Below are 14,933 nucleotides of genomic sequence, written 5' to 3' on the forward strand. Positions count from 1 at the left end.
TGGGCTCTGCACTGACAATTCAGAGCCTGCTTGGGATTCTCTCTCTGCCTCTCTTTCTCTGCCCCTGCCCCACTTGTGCTCACTCTCTCAAAATAAATCAATAAGCTTAAAAACAACAACCACCACCAAGGGGTTAGGTATTGCCTAGAACACGAGGGAAAAGAAGGGAAGGTGAGGCAGAGATAAGAAAAGCAGGAGTTTTCACTCTGAAAAGGGGTTTGAATTTGACGTGGGGGCAACAAGGAACCAGAGAGTTTGGGGCAGGAGTGATGAGGTTGAACTTTTTGCCTTGAACGCCGCCCTCCGCGGCAGGGAAAGTAAGGAGCAGGAGGTTAATGGTGGTCTGGACCAAGGCGGCAGCAAGGCAGGTGGAGAAAATCTGATGAATGTGAATTTAGGAGGTCAGCGCACCAAAACTGGTAACGCACTGGATAAAGGCGGGAGGCGGGAAGGGGAGGAGGGGAAGGGGCAAGGGAGGAGGAAGCAAGCAGGACCTCCGGGATTCCCCCAGGAGTGACAGGGTGGCCAACGGGACCATCCACTGGGATGAAGAGGTCAGAAGGAAGAGCGGGTGTGGGCATGCTGATGATGCGAGCCGTCCGGCGCAGGCGGTAGCTGAATACTGGGGTCCGGAGCTCCCGAAGGAGGCCTGGGCTGGATGTAACGAAGCCTTTCGGGGGCGGACCGGGGAGGGACAGGGGGCCAGAGACGACTGTGCCCGGATCCGCTGCGGATCCTCGCTCGCCCCGCAGGTGGCGCTACAGCCCCGCGCTTCGGGGACCCGAGGGCTGCGCCGCGCGTTCCGCGGAACGCGCGGCGCGCCAACACTAGGTCGCGCCCTCCTGGCTGGGGGTTCAGACCCGGAGCGGCCTCTGGAGAGCGTGTCCAAGTCGTCCACGCGGCCGGCACACTGGTGGCGGCTCGGGAACCTCAGGCTGGTGGCGTGACTGGTGTGAACAGCTGTCCCTCAGGCCGCCTCCAGGAGCCAGTGTGCGGAACGGGTGTAGGGGGAGGGCCAGATAGGTGCAGGGGTGCACGGAAGGAGGACCTCCAGGCCCACACACGCCACCCTCTAGGAGCGGAATTTCCTGTCCCCCCCCCCCACACCCGGGCCGTCCCCGCGTGGGAAGCGCGTCTCGGACCCTTTAAGGCTCCATCTCCCTGCCCTCCCCCGCCCGGGACAGGCCGGGACACCCGGGACCTGACATTTGGCATCTCCCAACGTGAGAGCTAAAAATAGCCGCGGGGGGGTTACTCCAGGCCATTGCTCCCCAGCCACCCCGCGCGCCACCTCGCGCGCGCTGCGTCGGGCCGCCAGACTTCTCTCCCCGGCCAGCCTACCTGCCGCATCCCCTCCTCCCGGACCCCGCGGTCCCAACCCGCGGCGCAGGGCACCCAAGTCGCCTCTTCGGCCCCAACCCTGCCTGCGGGGCGGAGTCTCCGCACGCGGCGGGGCGGGGCCGCTGTGTCCTGGGACCGGGTCTCCAAACTTGCCCGCGGGAGGCGGGCGGGAACCCGCGGGGCGTGTCCCGTCGGGCACGTCGGGGAGGCGTGGTCTCGCCGGCCCCACCCGCTCCCCGGTGCCAAATTCTGAACACAAGGCTTAGGGAGGGGCGTGGCCTTCTGGGGTGTGCGGGCTCCTGGCCAATGGGTGCTGCGAAGGGCGTGGCCCGTGGGGGCTGCGGGGGCTCTTCGGGTCTCTCCCCCCAGCCCCGCTGCGCCAGATCCCGGGGAGCCCTGCCGCCCTCTGCATCCTTGGCTCGCGGCAGTGGGTCCCGCCAGGCTCGCCCTCCGCGCGGTCGCTCCGGGACGCCCGTCGCCCCGCGCCCTCGGCCCGCCAGGCCGGGACCGCCGACCCCCCAGTCGCCTCCCCATTAACTGCTGCTCCTGCGCCTCCGGTTCTTGAGACAAGATGCCGTCGGGGTTCCAACAGATCGGCTCCGAAGTAGGGTTCAGCATGAGGGGGCGGGACGGGGGCACAGGGCCCTCTTTACTCGGGCTGGGGTCGCCTTTGGGGTCAGCTAGGGGGCGGTCCCTGCGCAGGCGCGGGGGGGGGGAGGGGTGGGGGCCTGGCTATTTATACCCCTGCGGGGCAACCCGTGACTGTCGGATTCCAGTCCTTCCAAGAGGCTGAGTGGGTCTCGGGGACAGTTCGGGGACACGGGCCACCACTGGATTTCCCGAGTCCAGGGTTCGCTCCCTTCTCCAGTACGAGGCGCGCTGCGCCGGGATCGGGGACACCCTGCCCTCGATCCAGCTTGAGAAAGCAGATCCAGGCGAGCCGTGCCCTCCTGGAGCTGTCCGTCTGTCCCAGCTCCCTCGGGAAGTTTTTCGAGGACCGGAGGCTCTCCGTGGGCCCCCACCCCCACCCCTGGCCGTCCTCCAGGACGCTGAACTTTCCCTCAGCCCCACGGTTGGTGGAGGGGCTGAGGGGAGTGTCAGCCCCCCCCCTCCCCAGCTCAGGTTTCCGCTTAGAGACACTCCGTACCGCCAGCGAGCGGCCATCACCGCCACCGCCCCTCACACCACCTTCCCGCCCCCATCCCCTGGGCCTGGCTCCCCCAGGCAGAAGCCGGGCACGGCCCCCCGCCCTTCGTCGGAGCCTGGAGGGGGGAGGGAGGCCGGGGCGGAGACAGAGAAGGCCACCCCAAGGGCCATGTGCGGGGAGGAATGACCGCGATGTCCTTTTTGGAATTGTCTTTTGTTGAGCCTGTTGGGCGCCTCCGGGAGCCCGCTGAGGGAGTCCCCAGAGGGGGAGAGGAAAGAGGGCAGAGGCGGATAATAAGGCCCGCTTCGCTTTATCAACCCAGCAGTGTCCGGAATACTGTTAACACTTGACTTTGACTTTCTGACTTTTACTGACAGGTAGGCAAAGCAGGCAACATCACCCCTACCCGCCCCCCCCCCCCCTCACAACCCAGTGGAAACCTAGGCTCAGAGTGGGGAAGGGACTCACCCAAGGTCACCCAAATTCCAACTCAAGTCTTCAGGCCAAGCCTGTCCCAAGGTCACAGAGGAATGGTGAGGCCCGAGGTCCTCAAACATTTCTCAGCTTGCTGGACCCAAAGACCCAGTTTTGGTTTTTTGTTTGTTTTTTTTTTTTTTTTTTCTTTTTCATGGCTGATCACTGTTGGGTTCTTCCTACTACTGTTTACACTGAGATCTTTGCTCTATTCCTAATATGGCCCAGTTTCCCTCACCCAACATGTTGGATAGAACCCAGCATCTTAAAGCTCCGGCTGGGCCCGGGCCCCTGGAGGAAAGAAAGGAAGCATGATTCTGTGTGACATGCCTTGTCTGTTCTTCTGCCTACCCAGGACGGGGAGCCCCCACGGCAGCGAGTAACTGGGACCCTGGTCCTCGCCGTGTTCTCTGCTGTGCTTGGCTCCCTCCAGTTTGGCTATAACATTGGGGTCATCAATGCCCCGCAGAAGGTGAGGGGTCTGTGGCTGGCAGGGTGTGGACTGTCTAAACAAGGAGGGCAGGGGACGGCAAGGGACAGCAGAGGGAGACGCCTCTGCAGGCAGTCACTCTTACGCTGTCCCCCCAGGTGATTGAACAGAGCTACAATGAGACGTGGCTGGGGAGGCAGGGGCCGGAGGGACCCAGCTCCATCCCGCCAGGCACCCTCACCACCCTCTGGGCTCTGTCTGTGGCCATCTTTTCTGTGGGCGGCATGATCTCCTCTTTCCTCATTGGTGTCGTCTCTCAGTGGCTGGGAAGGTATGGGCCTGGAGGGCAGGGGTGAGGGACAGGACCAGGGGTCACAGCATGGCACCCTAACTTCCAGCCCCACTCTTTGCCCGTCAGGAAGAGGGGCATGCTGGTCAACAACATCCTGGCGGTGCTGGGGGGCACCCTCATGGGCCTGGCCAATGCTGCTGCGTCCTACGAGATGCTCATTCTCGGACGGTTCCTCATTGGCGCCTACTCAGGTACCGACGGGCGCCATGGCCCTGCCCAGTGCCCTGCTATCTTGTCCGTTCACCATCACTGAGCCTGCAGGGGGGAGTGGCCAGCTGCCCTCAGCCCTGTCTTCTTCCCTCTGCCCAGGGCTCACGTCGGGGCTGGTGCCCATGTACGTGGGGGAGATCGCCCCCACTCACTTGCGGGGCGCCTTGGGGACGCTCAACCAACTGGCCATCGTCATTGGCATTCTGATCGCCCAGGTGACTGGGCCAGGCCTTATGAGTGGCTAGGCGGGGGGGGCGGGGGGCTGGGTGGGGCTCCGGGCTGAATGGCCTGTCCCGTTTCCCACCCTCGTTCCTCAGGTGCTGGGCTTGGAGTCCATGCTGGGCACGGCCACCCTGTGGCCACTACTGCTGGGCATCACGGTGCTGCCTGCCCTCCTGCAGCTGGTCCTACTGCCCCTGTGCCCCGAAAGCCCCCGCTACCTCTACATCAGCCGGAACCTGGAGGGGCCGGCCAGAAAGAGTGAGCCTGTGCCCCACCTTGCTCGGCCGCCCTCCCAGGCCCCCCCCCCCAGGTCCCCCTCCCTGCCCTCCCTGGTGCCCTCCCAGCCCCCCTCCCCGCCCGCCCTCCCTCTCAGGCCCCACCCTCCTCGCCCCCAGGCCTGAAGCGCCTCACCGGCTGGGCTGACGTGTCTGGAGCGCTGGCTGAGCTGAAGGAGGAGAAGCGGAAGCTGGAGCGTGAGCGGCCGCTGTCCCTGCTCCAGCTCCTGGGCAGCCGCACCCACCGGCAGCCCCTGGCCATCGCTGTCGTGCTGCAGCTGAGTCAGCAGCTCTCGGGCATCAACGCTGTACGCGAGCCGCAGCCTCCGGGAAGGGCAGGGGTCGGGGCCCGGCCCAAGAGGAGGGGAGAAGAAGGGCGCAGGCTCCCTGTGTTCAAACTCGGGTCGGTCGGGCTTGGTGTGGCCACCAGGGGGGAGAGGGACACCCCTGCCATCGCCTTCTCTTCTCCCCCGCTCCTAGGTGTTCTACTATTCAACCAGCATCTTCGAGACAGCAGGGGTAGGACGGCCAGCCTACGCCACCATAGGGGCCGGCGTGGTCAACACGGTCTTCACCTTGGTCTCGGTAACTGTGGGCGCCCACCATCGCCTTCGTGTCCCCCACTGGCCCCCACCCGCCCAGTCCCTCCCACTCCTGTGCCCGGAGGCCCCCTGCCAAGCCGTGACTCTTCCTCGCAGGTGTTCTTGGTAGAGCGCGCGGGGCGTCGGACCCTCCACCTCCTGGGCCTGGCGGGGATGTGTGGCTGTGCCATCTTGATGACCATAGCTTTGCTGCTGCTGGTGAGGCCTGGGGAGGGGGAGGGAGCCAGCGGCCCAGCCCGAGGGCACCGCCCCGAGGAGCTCTGGGGCCAGCCTCGGGCCAGGACCATGGTCCACGTTCCCCTATGTTCCTGCACCCCTTTCTCTCTGGGAGGAAGCTCAGGCAGAACCCTGGCAGCCAGGGAGGAGAGCCACTGTCTAGTTTTAGGAACAACAATTCCTAAGGACCCAGTTTGAGAACCGAGAGAGAACCAACTAGCTTTTCTTTTCTTCTTTTTTTTTTTTTTTTTGAGAGAGAGAGGGAGAGAGAGCGCAAGCAGGGGAAGGGCAGAGCGAGAGGGAGAGAGAGAATCCCCAGCAGGCTCCACGCTGTCCGTGCAGAGCCCAATGCGGGGCTCGAACCCACAGAACCATGAGATCACGACCTGGGTCGAAATGAAGAGTCAGACGCTTAACGGACTGAGCCACCCAGGCGCCCGGAGAAGCGACCACCTTGATAGCGGAGAACGTAGAACATTCTCTCTGCCCTGAATGGAGTAGCAGTTGGGCAGCCAGCTGGCTGTCAGTGGTCACAAATGCTCCAAGACCTGTTCTCACTTAGGGTGGCAGGCTCTTCCGTGAGCTGCTGGGAGGGGTAGATGTCAGTTCTCTCCACTGAGAGCAAAGGAAGATCCAGAAAGACGGGACCTGAATTCCTTCCTCTCCTTGCCCGTCCCCCAGGAGCGGGTTCCAGCCATGAGCTACGTCTCCATCGTGGCCATCTTTGGCTTTGTGGCATTCTTTGAGATTGGCCCTGGGCCCATCCCCTGGTTCATCGTGGCTGAGCTGTTCAGCCAGGGCCCCCGCCCGGCGGCCATGGCCGTGGCTGGTTTCTCCAACTGGACGTGCAACTTCATCATCGGCATGGGTTTCCAGTACATAGCGGTAGGTGCCCTGCCCCCGTCCCACCTCCCACCCGGGAGGCCAGGGTGGGGCAGGTCCCCGCCAGCCCCCTTGCTTCCTCCAGCCCCACCCCCAACCCCGACCCCAGGGTCGCTTTGGTGGACCACGTGGGCCCTGAAGACCACCCGCTCCACTAGAGTCGAAGGAGACAAGGGAGCTGAAGGGGTCACGACAGAAGGGCCTCCGAGCTGTGGCAGAACTGCAGAGTAACGCGCCCAGCGTCACGTCCACACTGCAGGTGGCTGGGGATCCCAGCTGAGCGGAAACGCTCTGGCCCTCACCATGGTAAAGACGGCGGAAAATTCCGAGAGAGGCTGGGGAACGGAGAATCCTTTCCTCCGTCCATTCTCATTCCTGGTTGTTCCCCCTGCCCCCACGAAGGAACCACCTGCTGTGTGTGTAGCACCCCCCCCCCCCCGCCCTCCCCTCCGCCAACACCTCTTCCTCCGCCTGTCCAGGAGGCGATGGGTCCGTACGTCTTCCTTCTGTTCGCGGTCCTTCTGCTCTGCTTTTTCACCTTCACCTTCCTGAGAGTGCCTGAGACCCGAGGCCGGACATTTGACCAGATCTCTGCCGACTTCCGCCGGACGCCCTCTCTCTTAGAGCAGGAGGTGAAGCCCAGCACGGAACTGGAGTACTTGGGGCCGGACGATGAGAATGACTGAGGGGCCTGGCAGGGGCGCGAGGGCCGTGCTCTCGCCCACCCCCACCCCCACCCAGACCCCCTCCTCACCTGTGCACTTTAACCCTCTCTTCCCTGTTACTTCCAGGGCGGAGGAACCCCTGCAGCCTGGGGGGGCGGGGGGGTCGGGAAGCTGGAGGGAAGGGCAGTCTTGGCAACGCCTCATTCCCCTCGTGTGACTCGTGGATTATTGATGTGGTGTGATTAGGCTGTGGCCGTCAGGGTGGGCCGTTCTCCTGTCTCGCCCCCTCCTTCCTCCGTGGCCCACCCCACCCACCCCCCACCTCCTGGGCCTGGCCCACCCTCAGTTCCAGAAGACTGTGGCTCCCTTGCTAGAGAAGGGGGGCTGCAGGGAGGGGAGGCCCGGGGACTGTTTAGTGGGCAGACTGAAGCAGAGAGGACCGGAGCCGTGGCCCCTGCCACCTCGGACTCGCCCTCCTCCTCTGGCACTTTGCTCTGAGTTCTTGCCTCATAGACTCTGGGCCAAGCGGGTCCGGTTTCGACCCCTCCCAGGGCCTACGTTCCCCTCTCCTGGCAGGCTCAGCCCTCTGGGCCCAACCTTCTGGGGCAAGAGGGGAGCACGGGCCAACGCGCGGGGAGAGGGGGCCCTGCTCTGGTCTCTTCTCCCGTCCCGAAGGGTGTTGTACCCACAAGCGTTTGACCAACTAAGGGAAAGAGGAATTTGAAAGGCGGCCTGTAAACGGGGTGGGAGGAGCCTTTCGATATTTTTGTATATGTTTGGAAAAGGGGCAGGGAGAAGGAACCAAAGGTCTGTTGTACGACGTGTATATGGGAGATGCAGACATAAAGTCGCCGTACGAGACGCGCGTCCTGTTGTGGGGGTGCCCGAGGACCGGCTGGACAGCGAGCACAGCTCCCCTTCCCCCCGCTGTCTCTCTCGCCCTGCCTTAGCTCAAGGCCAAAGAATCCTCCAGAGGCAGTCACTCCGCCCCCACTTGTTTCTACTCATGGTTTTAAAAAACACAAAACACACACCCGACATGGGGACTGAACCCATGGCCCTGAGATCAAGAGTCACACGCTCCACACCGAGCCTGCTGGGCGCCCCCAGTCATTGCTCTTATCGGCGGCGAATGAGCAGTAAGTTGGAGCTGAAAGTGCCAGAGCTGCTCTCAGGACTTTCCAGACCATTCATCCTGCAGGAGACACACCAGCCCCAGGTTACAGATGGGAAAGGGACTCTCACAGGGGCCAGAGACGCCAGGAGGAGGGCTCAAGGCCTTAGCAGTGATTCTCCACAGAAAAGAGGCAGAGACAAGACCACAGAAAAGCCTGTTTTCGTTTTTACTGGAGGCTCAGGTGGTACATGACGGTTCATAAAATGGCTTCAGAGGGACGGGCTGGAAGGGAGACGAAAAATAAACTGGGTGGGAAAGGAAACAACCAGGAGGAGGGAAGGGCCGGCTGGTTCCTTCTCAGCCTGATTCAGGGGAGGGCGGTGGGGCCTCTGAACAAGAAGGCTGGGTCCCTTCCCTCCACCCACGGTGGGAGGGAGAGAAAGCAAAAGGCGGTTGTTTTGGCCCTCCTGAGTCTCAAGGAAAAGGGGAAAGCCGCTGTTTGGATGTCAGGAACTGGGGGAAGGGGGGAGGGGGTGTTGGGGGGGGTACAGGGCAGTTGGAAAAACTGGCAGATAACCTGAGAGAGAGAAACGGGTAAATCGCGAGTGGGGACTCCTCAGGCACAGCGCCCCACCGCCCGGCGCCGGGGCCGCGGCTCACCAGATGGTAGCTCTACGTGTCCTTCGAGTTGGGGTCACTCCAGTATGGTGGTGGGGGGCTCCCCACTGTTGATGGGGGCTGAGGTCTAGAGAGAACAGGGGCGGTCAGCCCCCGACCCCAGCCTTCTCGCACCCTTTTTCTTTCCGCTCCTCCCCAGCTCGCACCCACGAGCGGCCGCAGTGGCTCCAAGCAGCGCAAGAGAGGGGTCTGCAGGGGCTTGGGGTTGGGGGGGGGGGCACCTGGGCTGCGGGGCCTGGAGGATGGGGGGGCTTGCAGTCTGGGCCCTCTGGTTCAGGTGGGGGGTGGGGCTGGGTGAGGGGGAAGGGAAAGAGGGTGAGTGGGCCTCAGCCTCTTCTCTTACCTGCCCCCCACCCCCCAAGTGGCCCAGGGGCTCACCTCCGGGGCTGCGGGCTGCCTGGGTCCGGGCGGCTGCTGCCGCCGCCGCTGGAAGTAGGGCCGGTTTCGTGGGCGCTGGGGCTCGGGCCGAGACCCGTTCGCGGGGCCCTGGCTGGGCTTGGTCTCACCATCCCCACCTTCTGTGGTAGGCTGCTGGGGCGGCCTGGGGCGGAAAGGCCTGGGGAGAGGAGCAGGGGGGCCGTGGGGGGAGCGGGGACCCAGTGTGCCCCACCTCCCTCCCGGGGCTCCCCCAGCAGAGGGGGACAGTGGTGCCTCCCCATCCGGCGCCCCAGCCCCAGGAGCCAGGCTTCCAACACCCTCCCCCACCGGGCCCCTTATCAGCCATCACGGAGCTGCCAGCCCCTCACCGCCAGCTCCAGATTCTCCTAGAACTTGGCTCTTCCCCCTTCCCGGGAGGGCCCAATGCCGGACAGCAGAGGGAAGACAGCCCCAGAGAGGGACGCTCACCTTCGGTACCTAGGCCGGAATCTGGGTGGGGGGACCCGCTCGTCTCCCTGCTGTTGGTCCCCCTCCAGTGGGGCTGTCTCTTTGGGCTCCACCCCATCGGTGCCCTAGGAACACACGAAGGCCTGGGGGAGCCTGGGGAACGAGGGCGCCGGGCGCCGGCGGCCCTTCCCAGCCCTCCGGGGGTCTCCGTTCTCGCGGGCGCCCTTCCCGGGGTGGTAGCGGCTTCCACGTCCCCAGGCCCCCTCACCTCCGTAGGCTGCTGCTGGTTGGGAGGCCGAGGGCCTCTCACAAAGCGCCGTCGGTAGAAGAAGGGGGGCGGGCGCCGCCGCCTGGGCCTCTGCCCGGAGTCCTCAGCGCGCTCCCCTTCGCTGCCCGGCTCCGTCCCGCCCGACGGGGCCTCGGCCACCATGGGCGGCGGGGCGGCCGGGCGCGGCCGGGGGATGAAGCGGCGGAACCGGCGTCGGTTGGGGGCGTAGCGGCTGCCCTTGACTGGCACGCCCCCCGGCCCAGTTACGTTCGCAGCTTCGGCGCCCTGGGGAGGGGGCGGGGAGCGCGCCGTGAGACCCTGGCCCAGCCACACGCGGTCGCGAACCTCCTTCCCCGCGTCCCGCTTCCCTCCGGCTCCTGCCTCCCCCGGGGAAGGAAAGAGCGGCTCCCGGACCCTCGTGGGGTGGGGGCCGGACGACAGACGCCGGCAAGTGCTGGGTGCAGGACGGAGAAGCCCGGAGGTCACCGGGTGCGGGGCAGGCATGCGGTCTGGAGGCCCCGGGCTAACGGGCCCCGTCCCCCGCCGCCGCCGCCCGAACCTTCTCTCCCTCCACGACATCGAACTCCACCGTCTCCCCGTCGCCCACGCTGCGCAGGAACTTCCTGGGGTTGTTTCTTTTAATGGCCGTCTGGGAGGGGAAAGGCCACGGGAAGGTGAGGGCAGCGGGCCCGCGGCCTCCCTCCCCCCTCCCCCCACCCCCGCCGGGTCCGCCACCCCATTTCTCGGTCTTCAGCACCTTCCTTCCTCGTGGCAGGGCCGCAGGGTGGGCGCGGAGGCAGGCCCAGCTTAGCGGGGGAGAAGCCGCCAACTAGGGCCTCCCGGCAGCCTGTGCCCTCAGCACCGCCCCAGGGCGCACTCCCTCCTCCCTTCGCCCCGCAGGGGTTTCCGAAAGGGAGGCCAGAGACTGGAACTCCAGGCAGAACACACAGCGGAGGCGTCCGAAGTGGCAAAGTGGGTAAAACGCGCCGCGCCTCTTACCTGGGAGCTCCGGCCGCCACGGCAGCGGTTCTCAAACTGGGGCCGCATCAGCATCACCTGGAGAGCTCGTTACAACAGGTGGGCGGGCTCCTCCCCCGAGCCTGACTGATTCGGCACGTCTGGGGTGGGGCCCGAGAATCTGGCCGCCAGGTGATGCTGCTGCCGCGGGGCCCGCACTTTGAGAACCAGCGCACCCAAGTATCGCTAGCCTGTGTCCTTTGCCTCTGATCACTGCCTAGGATTCCTTCTTGTGTCAACGCGTCCCGATGTAGGTAGTGAGCATGCCGTGACCAGAGGGCAACAAGCTGCTTCTCACAAAGACACCCTGACACAAGTGGGGCCCGTGGTGGTTAACACAGGCACCTGAGGCGGGTGGAGGGGGACCATTTCCTGCGGGGCACGCTGTGCGAGGGGAAGGCAGGAGAAACGCTGTGTGCGGCTAAGGATTATGGCACAGGCCTTCCAGGAGAGGGTGGGTTCTCCCCCCACCCAAAGACGGCCCAGCACTTACCTGGTGAACAAAGACATCCTCCTTGGTGTCATTCCTGCAGAACAGGAGGGGTCATTAGGGGGGGTGACCTTGGTGAGGCCTCCCCAGCTGCCTGTTCCTCAAAGCAGCAGGCCAGCATCCCCTGGCCTCTTGGGGGGACAGGAGCTGGAAGCTCCAAAAACCTCCCTGAAAAGGCTGGGCTTTGTAAGGGCGGGGGGAGGGGGTGCAAAGTCACCTTGAAGAAGCTGGGCCAGCTCTTACCTGCCGAGGACGCAACCCTCCACCCCAGGGGCACCGTAGGACCTGGCAGGACTGGGTGTAACTGTCCCTGGCCAGCACCCCCTCTGTTCCAACCCCCGTCCCGGCTGGAAAATCCCCGTGTCTTCCCTCCTACAGTCAAGGAGGAAGGTGGGGTGCGGGCGGAGGAGCAGAATATGTCTGAGAAGGGGACAACTTGTCAAGAGCCTGCTCTGAACATCCCCAAGACTTTATTCTCGCCCTCAGCCCAGAGGGGAACCCCAGGGTCAGGCCCCCACTCAACACACCCAGGGACCAAGGGTGAGAAACAAGATCATACTCGATCCTTCTCTCTGCCTGCTCGCCCGTTACCCCAGTTTAGCCTAGCATCCCACGGCGGGGAGGGGAGAACGCAAAGGTTTTCCTTCAGAACCTCCCGGGAGTCCTCAGTTTCCAGAATTAGGGAGGGATCCTTCCCTAGATCGAATGTTCTAGCTTTAAAGCACTTGGATCTGTACAAAGGTCAGCGTGCTAAGAGGGAACTGGGGCCTCCCAGGAGGGCTGGGCTGGGCAGGGTGCCCGGGCTGGGGAAGGGCCCGCTGGGGGAGACCTGGCTCTGCTCACAATCAGCCACCACAGTCGCTCCCAGCAGCCCAACCGAAGAGAAGCAGCAGCAGCCGCCTCCGTCTTCGGGGGCTGGCTTCCTGCCTGGGCCCCAGCCCCCAGCCGGCACCGGCCTCCGTCCCCGGCCCGTCAGGTGGGGGATTCAAATGAGCCAGCAGCCCTTTCTAAGGGCGGTGAGTCAGGGGACCGTGCTGGGAGCCGCCCTGCACGGGAAACGAGTGAGGACTCCAGCCCCGAGCCCCGAGGCGCAGACAGCAGGTACATTCGGCCCCAGAGGTGAAGCAAACCAAAGCACAAGGTGAGACAGACGAGCAGCGGGAGGCCCGGAGCCAGGTTGGCCAAGTTCCTAGATCATTAACTCTCTGCTGCCCTTGAAGATTCCGAGGCAGCTCCATCCCGCCCACGTTTGTGCTGTGGTTAAAGACTTTCAATCAGCGTCAGCTGGACGCTGCAACCACGTGCCTCGGCAGGGGTAGAGACGGGGCTGGGAAGGTGTCCAGCCCCACAGGCCAGTCTGGAAAACACGCGTCCCCCCACCCCCACCCCCCCACACACACCTGGGGTGCTCAGATACCTGTTGATGAATCCGTAACCGTTCCGGACGTTGAACCACTTGACGGTGCCCAGGACCTGGATCGCTGCCAGGCAGAAGCGCAGTGGGGACAAGAAGATGGGGGGAAGAGAGAGAGTTGGACTCAGTTTGGAGGCACTCCAGATCCAAACTACCTCCCCACGACCTATGAAGCTCCACTTGAAGCCACCAGTTTCGCCCAGTGGCTTCAAGGCAATCCTGACCCGGTTCCCCCAAACTGAAGCGCCCTTACAACAGGGCTCAGGCTTTCATGACCTTTCCATCCCGACGTCCTGTTCCTCGTGAGCTACAAATCCGGGTCCTTCACCTAGAACTAGGTACTCACCAGGCCCACCAAGTCCTGCCCTAGGGGTTCCTAGCGCACCTGCTGCCCGGGCTGAGTCAACCAGGCCAAGGCTCCCGCCGCGGGGACGTGCCCCGGACCCTAGCTGGACCTACCCACCGCGCCCTTGTGCCAGGGAGGCGCGGCAGGACTTCCCACCAGGGGAACACGCTTGGGTCAGCTGCCCCCAGCCCAGCTAGTCCTTTGAGCCTCCGGGGCCAGGCCCGCCTTCGGCTTTCTGGGTTCTGTGGGCTCCACGACACTCCTCCCCCAGCCCGTCGACACCCTCAGAGCCGCTCTGGCACGCGCCCCCCCTCACCCAGCACCGGCTTGTCCGCCTGACTCCGGGCCGGGGGCGCGGGGGTCCCCGAGGCTGCCGTCGCCGGGTTGCCCGGGGTGCGGGGACCCTGCGCCGAGGGGGTCCCGGCAGCGGGGCCCGAGGCGGCTCCGACCCCGCCGCCTGCCCCGCCGCCTGCTTTCTGTGGCTCCCCCGCGGGCACCGGTACCACCACCGCTACCACCCCTGCCGCCGTCGCGGGCACCGTCGCCGCGGTCGCCACTGCTGCCGCCTCCGCCTCGCTCATCCCGCCGGGTCCAGTACCGGCCCCCGCCGCCGCCACCGCCTCCTCCGCCGCCGCCACCGCCCCGGCCCCTCCCCCCCGGCTCGCAAACCCGTCGCCCCGCTCAGTCCTCGCGCCCCGAGCCTCGCCCGCACGCCGGCAGCGGGCCCCGGGACGAGGCCAATCGCAGCCCGCAGCCGCGGCGCGCGCAGGCCCCGCCTACAGCCCCCGGGCCAATCCCAGCGGAGCAGCCCCCCGCCCCGGCCCGCACGCCGGCCACGCCTCCCGGGCTTCGCAAGGAGGCCGAGACCCGGGCTCGCCACCTCGTAAGTACACCTGGGCCCCGCCCCGAGGCCGTCACGTGACCTCCCCGCCCCAGCCCATTGGCCGACGGCCCCTTTCCCCTCCCCCTCCGCCCCTTTCCACCGGCCGCGGGAAATCAAACGGGCTGGTCGCGCCCCAACCGCCACCTGGCCTGTGCGCGCAGGGCGGGGCGGGGGGCGCAGCTTCGGGGTTGCCCCTGACGACCGGGGTGCGCGGCCGGCGCCCGCAGCCTCCGCTCTGGCTGCGCGCCGCACCGCTCATCTCCGCCCTCGAGACGGCACGTGCCCGCACACCGCCTCCTCCCGGCCCGGGGGATGCCCCGCACGCCCCGGGCCGGGGTCCCCGCCCGCCGAGCGAGCCTCCAGGCGCCGCGGAAGAACGACTCTCCCAGCTCGCAACTGCTCCCACTTTTATTTTTGAGGTGGGACGCGCGGAGAGTGGAATGCACGACTCCGTTGTCCGCGCAGTCAGCGCCCTAAAGGAGAGAGCTCCCCCGAGCCCTTTCCAGGCCTCCCCGGCCTCCCCAAGGACCGTCGCCGCCGTGACGTCCGGCTCCCCGCAGCTTCCCCGCCTTCCTTCTTTGCCTGCACCTGCCCCTGCCGCCACCTAGAACGCACCTCCGTGATTTGCAGAGCGACCTTTTCAAGTACCGGCTGACCTATCACTCCTCACCATCACTTCATCCTTTCCTTTTCTCGGGGCGTTTTTGAAAATATGAGCGTATCTCGCCCTGTGCCCCCGCTGCGCTGGACGGAGCTGGTGGGCGTGCCTGACGCCTGCAGCGCTGCCTGGCACAACGTGGACGCTCACTTGTTTCTTGAGTCATCGGATGGTCCCCATTGCACAGATGGGAAGACTGAGGCCCCGGCGCGAAGCTTGCCCCAGGTTTCCCCGGAGCCCGGGTGCTCGGCCCGGAGCTGCGATCTCCCTCCCAGAGTAGTGCGGCTCCAGAGTCGCTCCTCCCGAGGGCCGCCGCCCCGCCCCCGCTGCCGGACCCGGGCAGCGCGTATTTTTAGCCGGGACGGTGCGCGTGGACCAGCCTTCGTGCCCCTACGCGCCGAGGGCCCCAAGCGCGCCTCTC

The 14,933-nt window shown here is 65.5% G+C and overlaps 2 protein-coding genes across 2 annotated transcripts; one reads left to right on the forward strand and one right to left on the reverse strand.

Annotated features, from left to right (window-relative positions):
* Positions 1-1,661: 1,661 nt before the first annotated feature.
* On the forward strand, positions 1,662-7,829 carry SLC2A4 (solute carrier family 2 member 4). Its single transcript, XM_045490213.1, has 11 exons — positions 1,662-1,945; positions 3,318-3,434; positions 3,551-3,723; positions 3,811-3,935; positions 4,054-4,169; positions 4,272-4,434; positions 4,572-4,759; positions 4,932-5,036; positions 5,150-5,251; positions 5,951-6,154; positions 6,631-7,829. The coding sequence occupies exons 1-11, from the start codon at positions 1,913-1,915 to the stop codon at positions 6,835-6,837; spliced, it is 1,533 nt and encodes a 510-aa protein (XP_045346169.1). The 5' UTR covers positions 1,662-1,912; the 3' UTR covers positions 6,838-7,829.
* Positions 7,830-8,145: 316 nt separating this feature from the next.
* On the reverse strand, positions 8,146-13,576 carry YBX2 (Y-box binding protein 2). Its single transcript, XM_045490214.1, has 9 exons — positions 13,288-13,576; positions 12,629-12,692; positions 11,215-11,248; positions 10,264-10,353; positions 9,705-9,989; positions 9,458-9,561; positions 8,990-9,167; positions 8,594-8,678; positions 8,146-8,510 (listed from the first exon to the last, which is right to left on the reverse strand). Exons 1-8 carry the CDS (start codon positions 13,550-13,552, stop codon positions 8,628-8,630), a joined length of 1,071 nt encoding a protein of 356 aa, XP_045346170.1. The 5' UTR covers positions 13,553-13,576; the 3' UTR covers positions 8,146-8,510; positions 8,594-8,627.
* Positions 13,577-14,933: the final 1,357 nt, after the last annotated feature.

The sequence above is a fragment of the Leopardus geoffroyi genome, chromosome E1 (assembly GCF_018350155.1).
Source record: "Leopardus geoffroyi isolate Oge1 chromosome E1, O.geoffroyi_Oge1_pat1.0, whole genome shotgun sequence".
Taxonomy (NCBI): domain Eukaryota; kingdom Metazoa; phylum Chordata; class Mammalia; order Carnivora; family Felidae; genus Leopardus; species Leopardus geoffroyi.

Excerpts from the sequence above, each read along its gene's own strand:
- YBX2 (XM_045490214.1), bottom strand. The coding sequence starts at position 13,552 with ATGAGCGAGGCGGAGGCGGCAGCAGTGGCGACCGCGGCGACGGTGCCC. Across the intron at positions 12,693-13,287 it reads GGCGGACAAGCCGGTGCTGG|CGATCCAGGTCCTGGGCACC; the intron begins GTGAGGGGGGGC and ends TCTGCCTGGCAG. Across the intron at positions 11,249-12,628 it reads GGTTACGGATTCATCAACAG|GAATGACACCAAGGAGGATG; the intron begins GTATCTGAGCAC and ends CCTGTTCTGCAG.
- SLC2A4 (XM_045490213.1), top strand. The coding sequence starts at position 1,913 with ATGCCGTCGGGGTTCCAACAGATCGGCTCCGAA. Across the intron at positions 3,724-3,810 it reads GTCTCTCAGTGGCTGGGAAG|GAAGAGGGGCATGCTGGTCA; the intron begins GTATGGGCCTGG and ends TTTGCCCGTCAG. Across the intron at positions 5,252-5,950 it reads CCATAGCTTTGCTGCTGCTG|GAGCGGGTTCCAGCCATGAG; the intron begins GTGAGGCCTGGG and ends CCCGTCCCCCAG.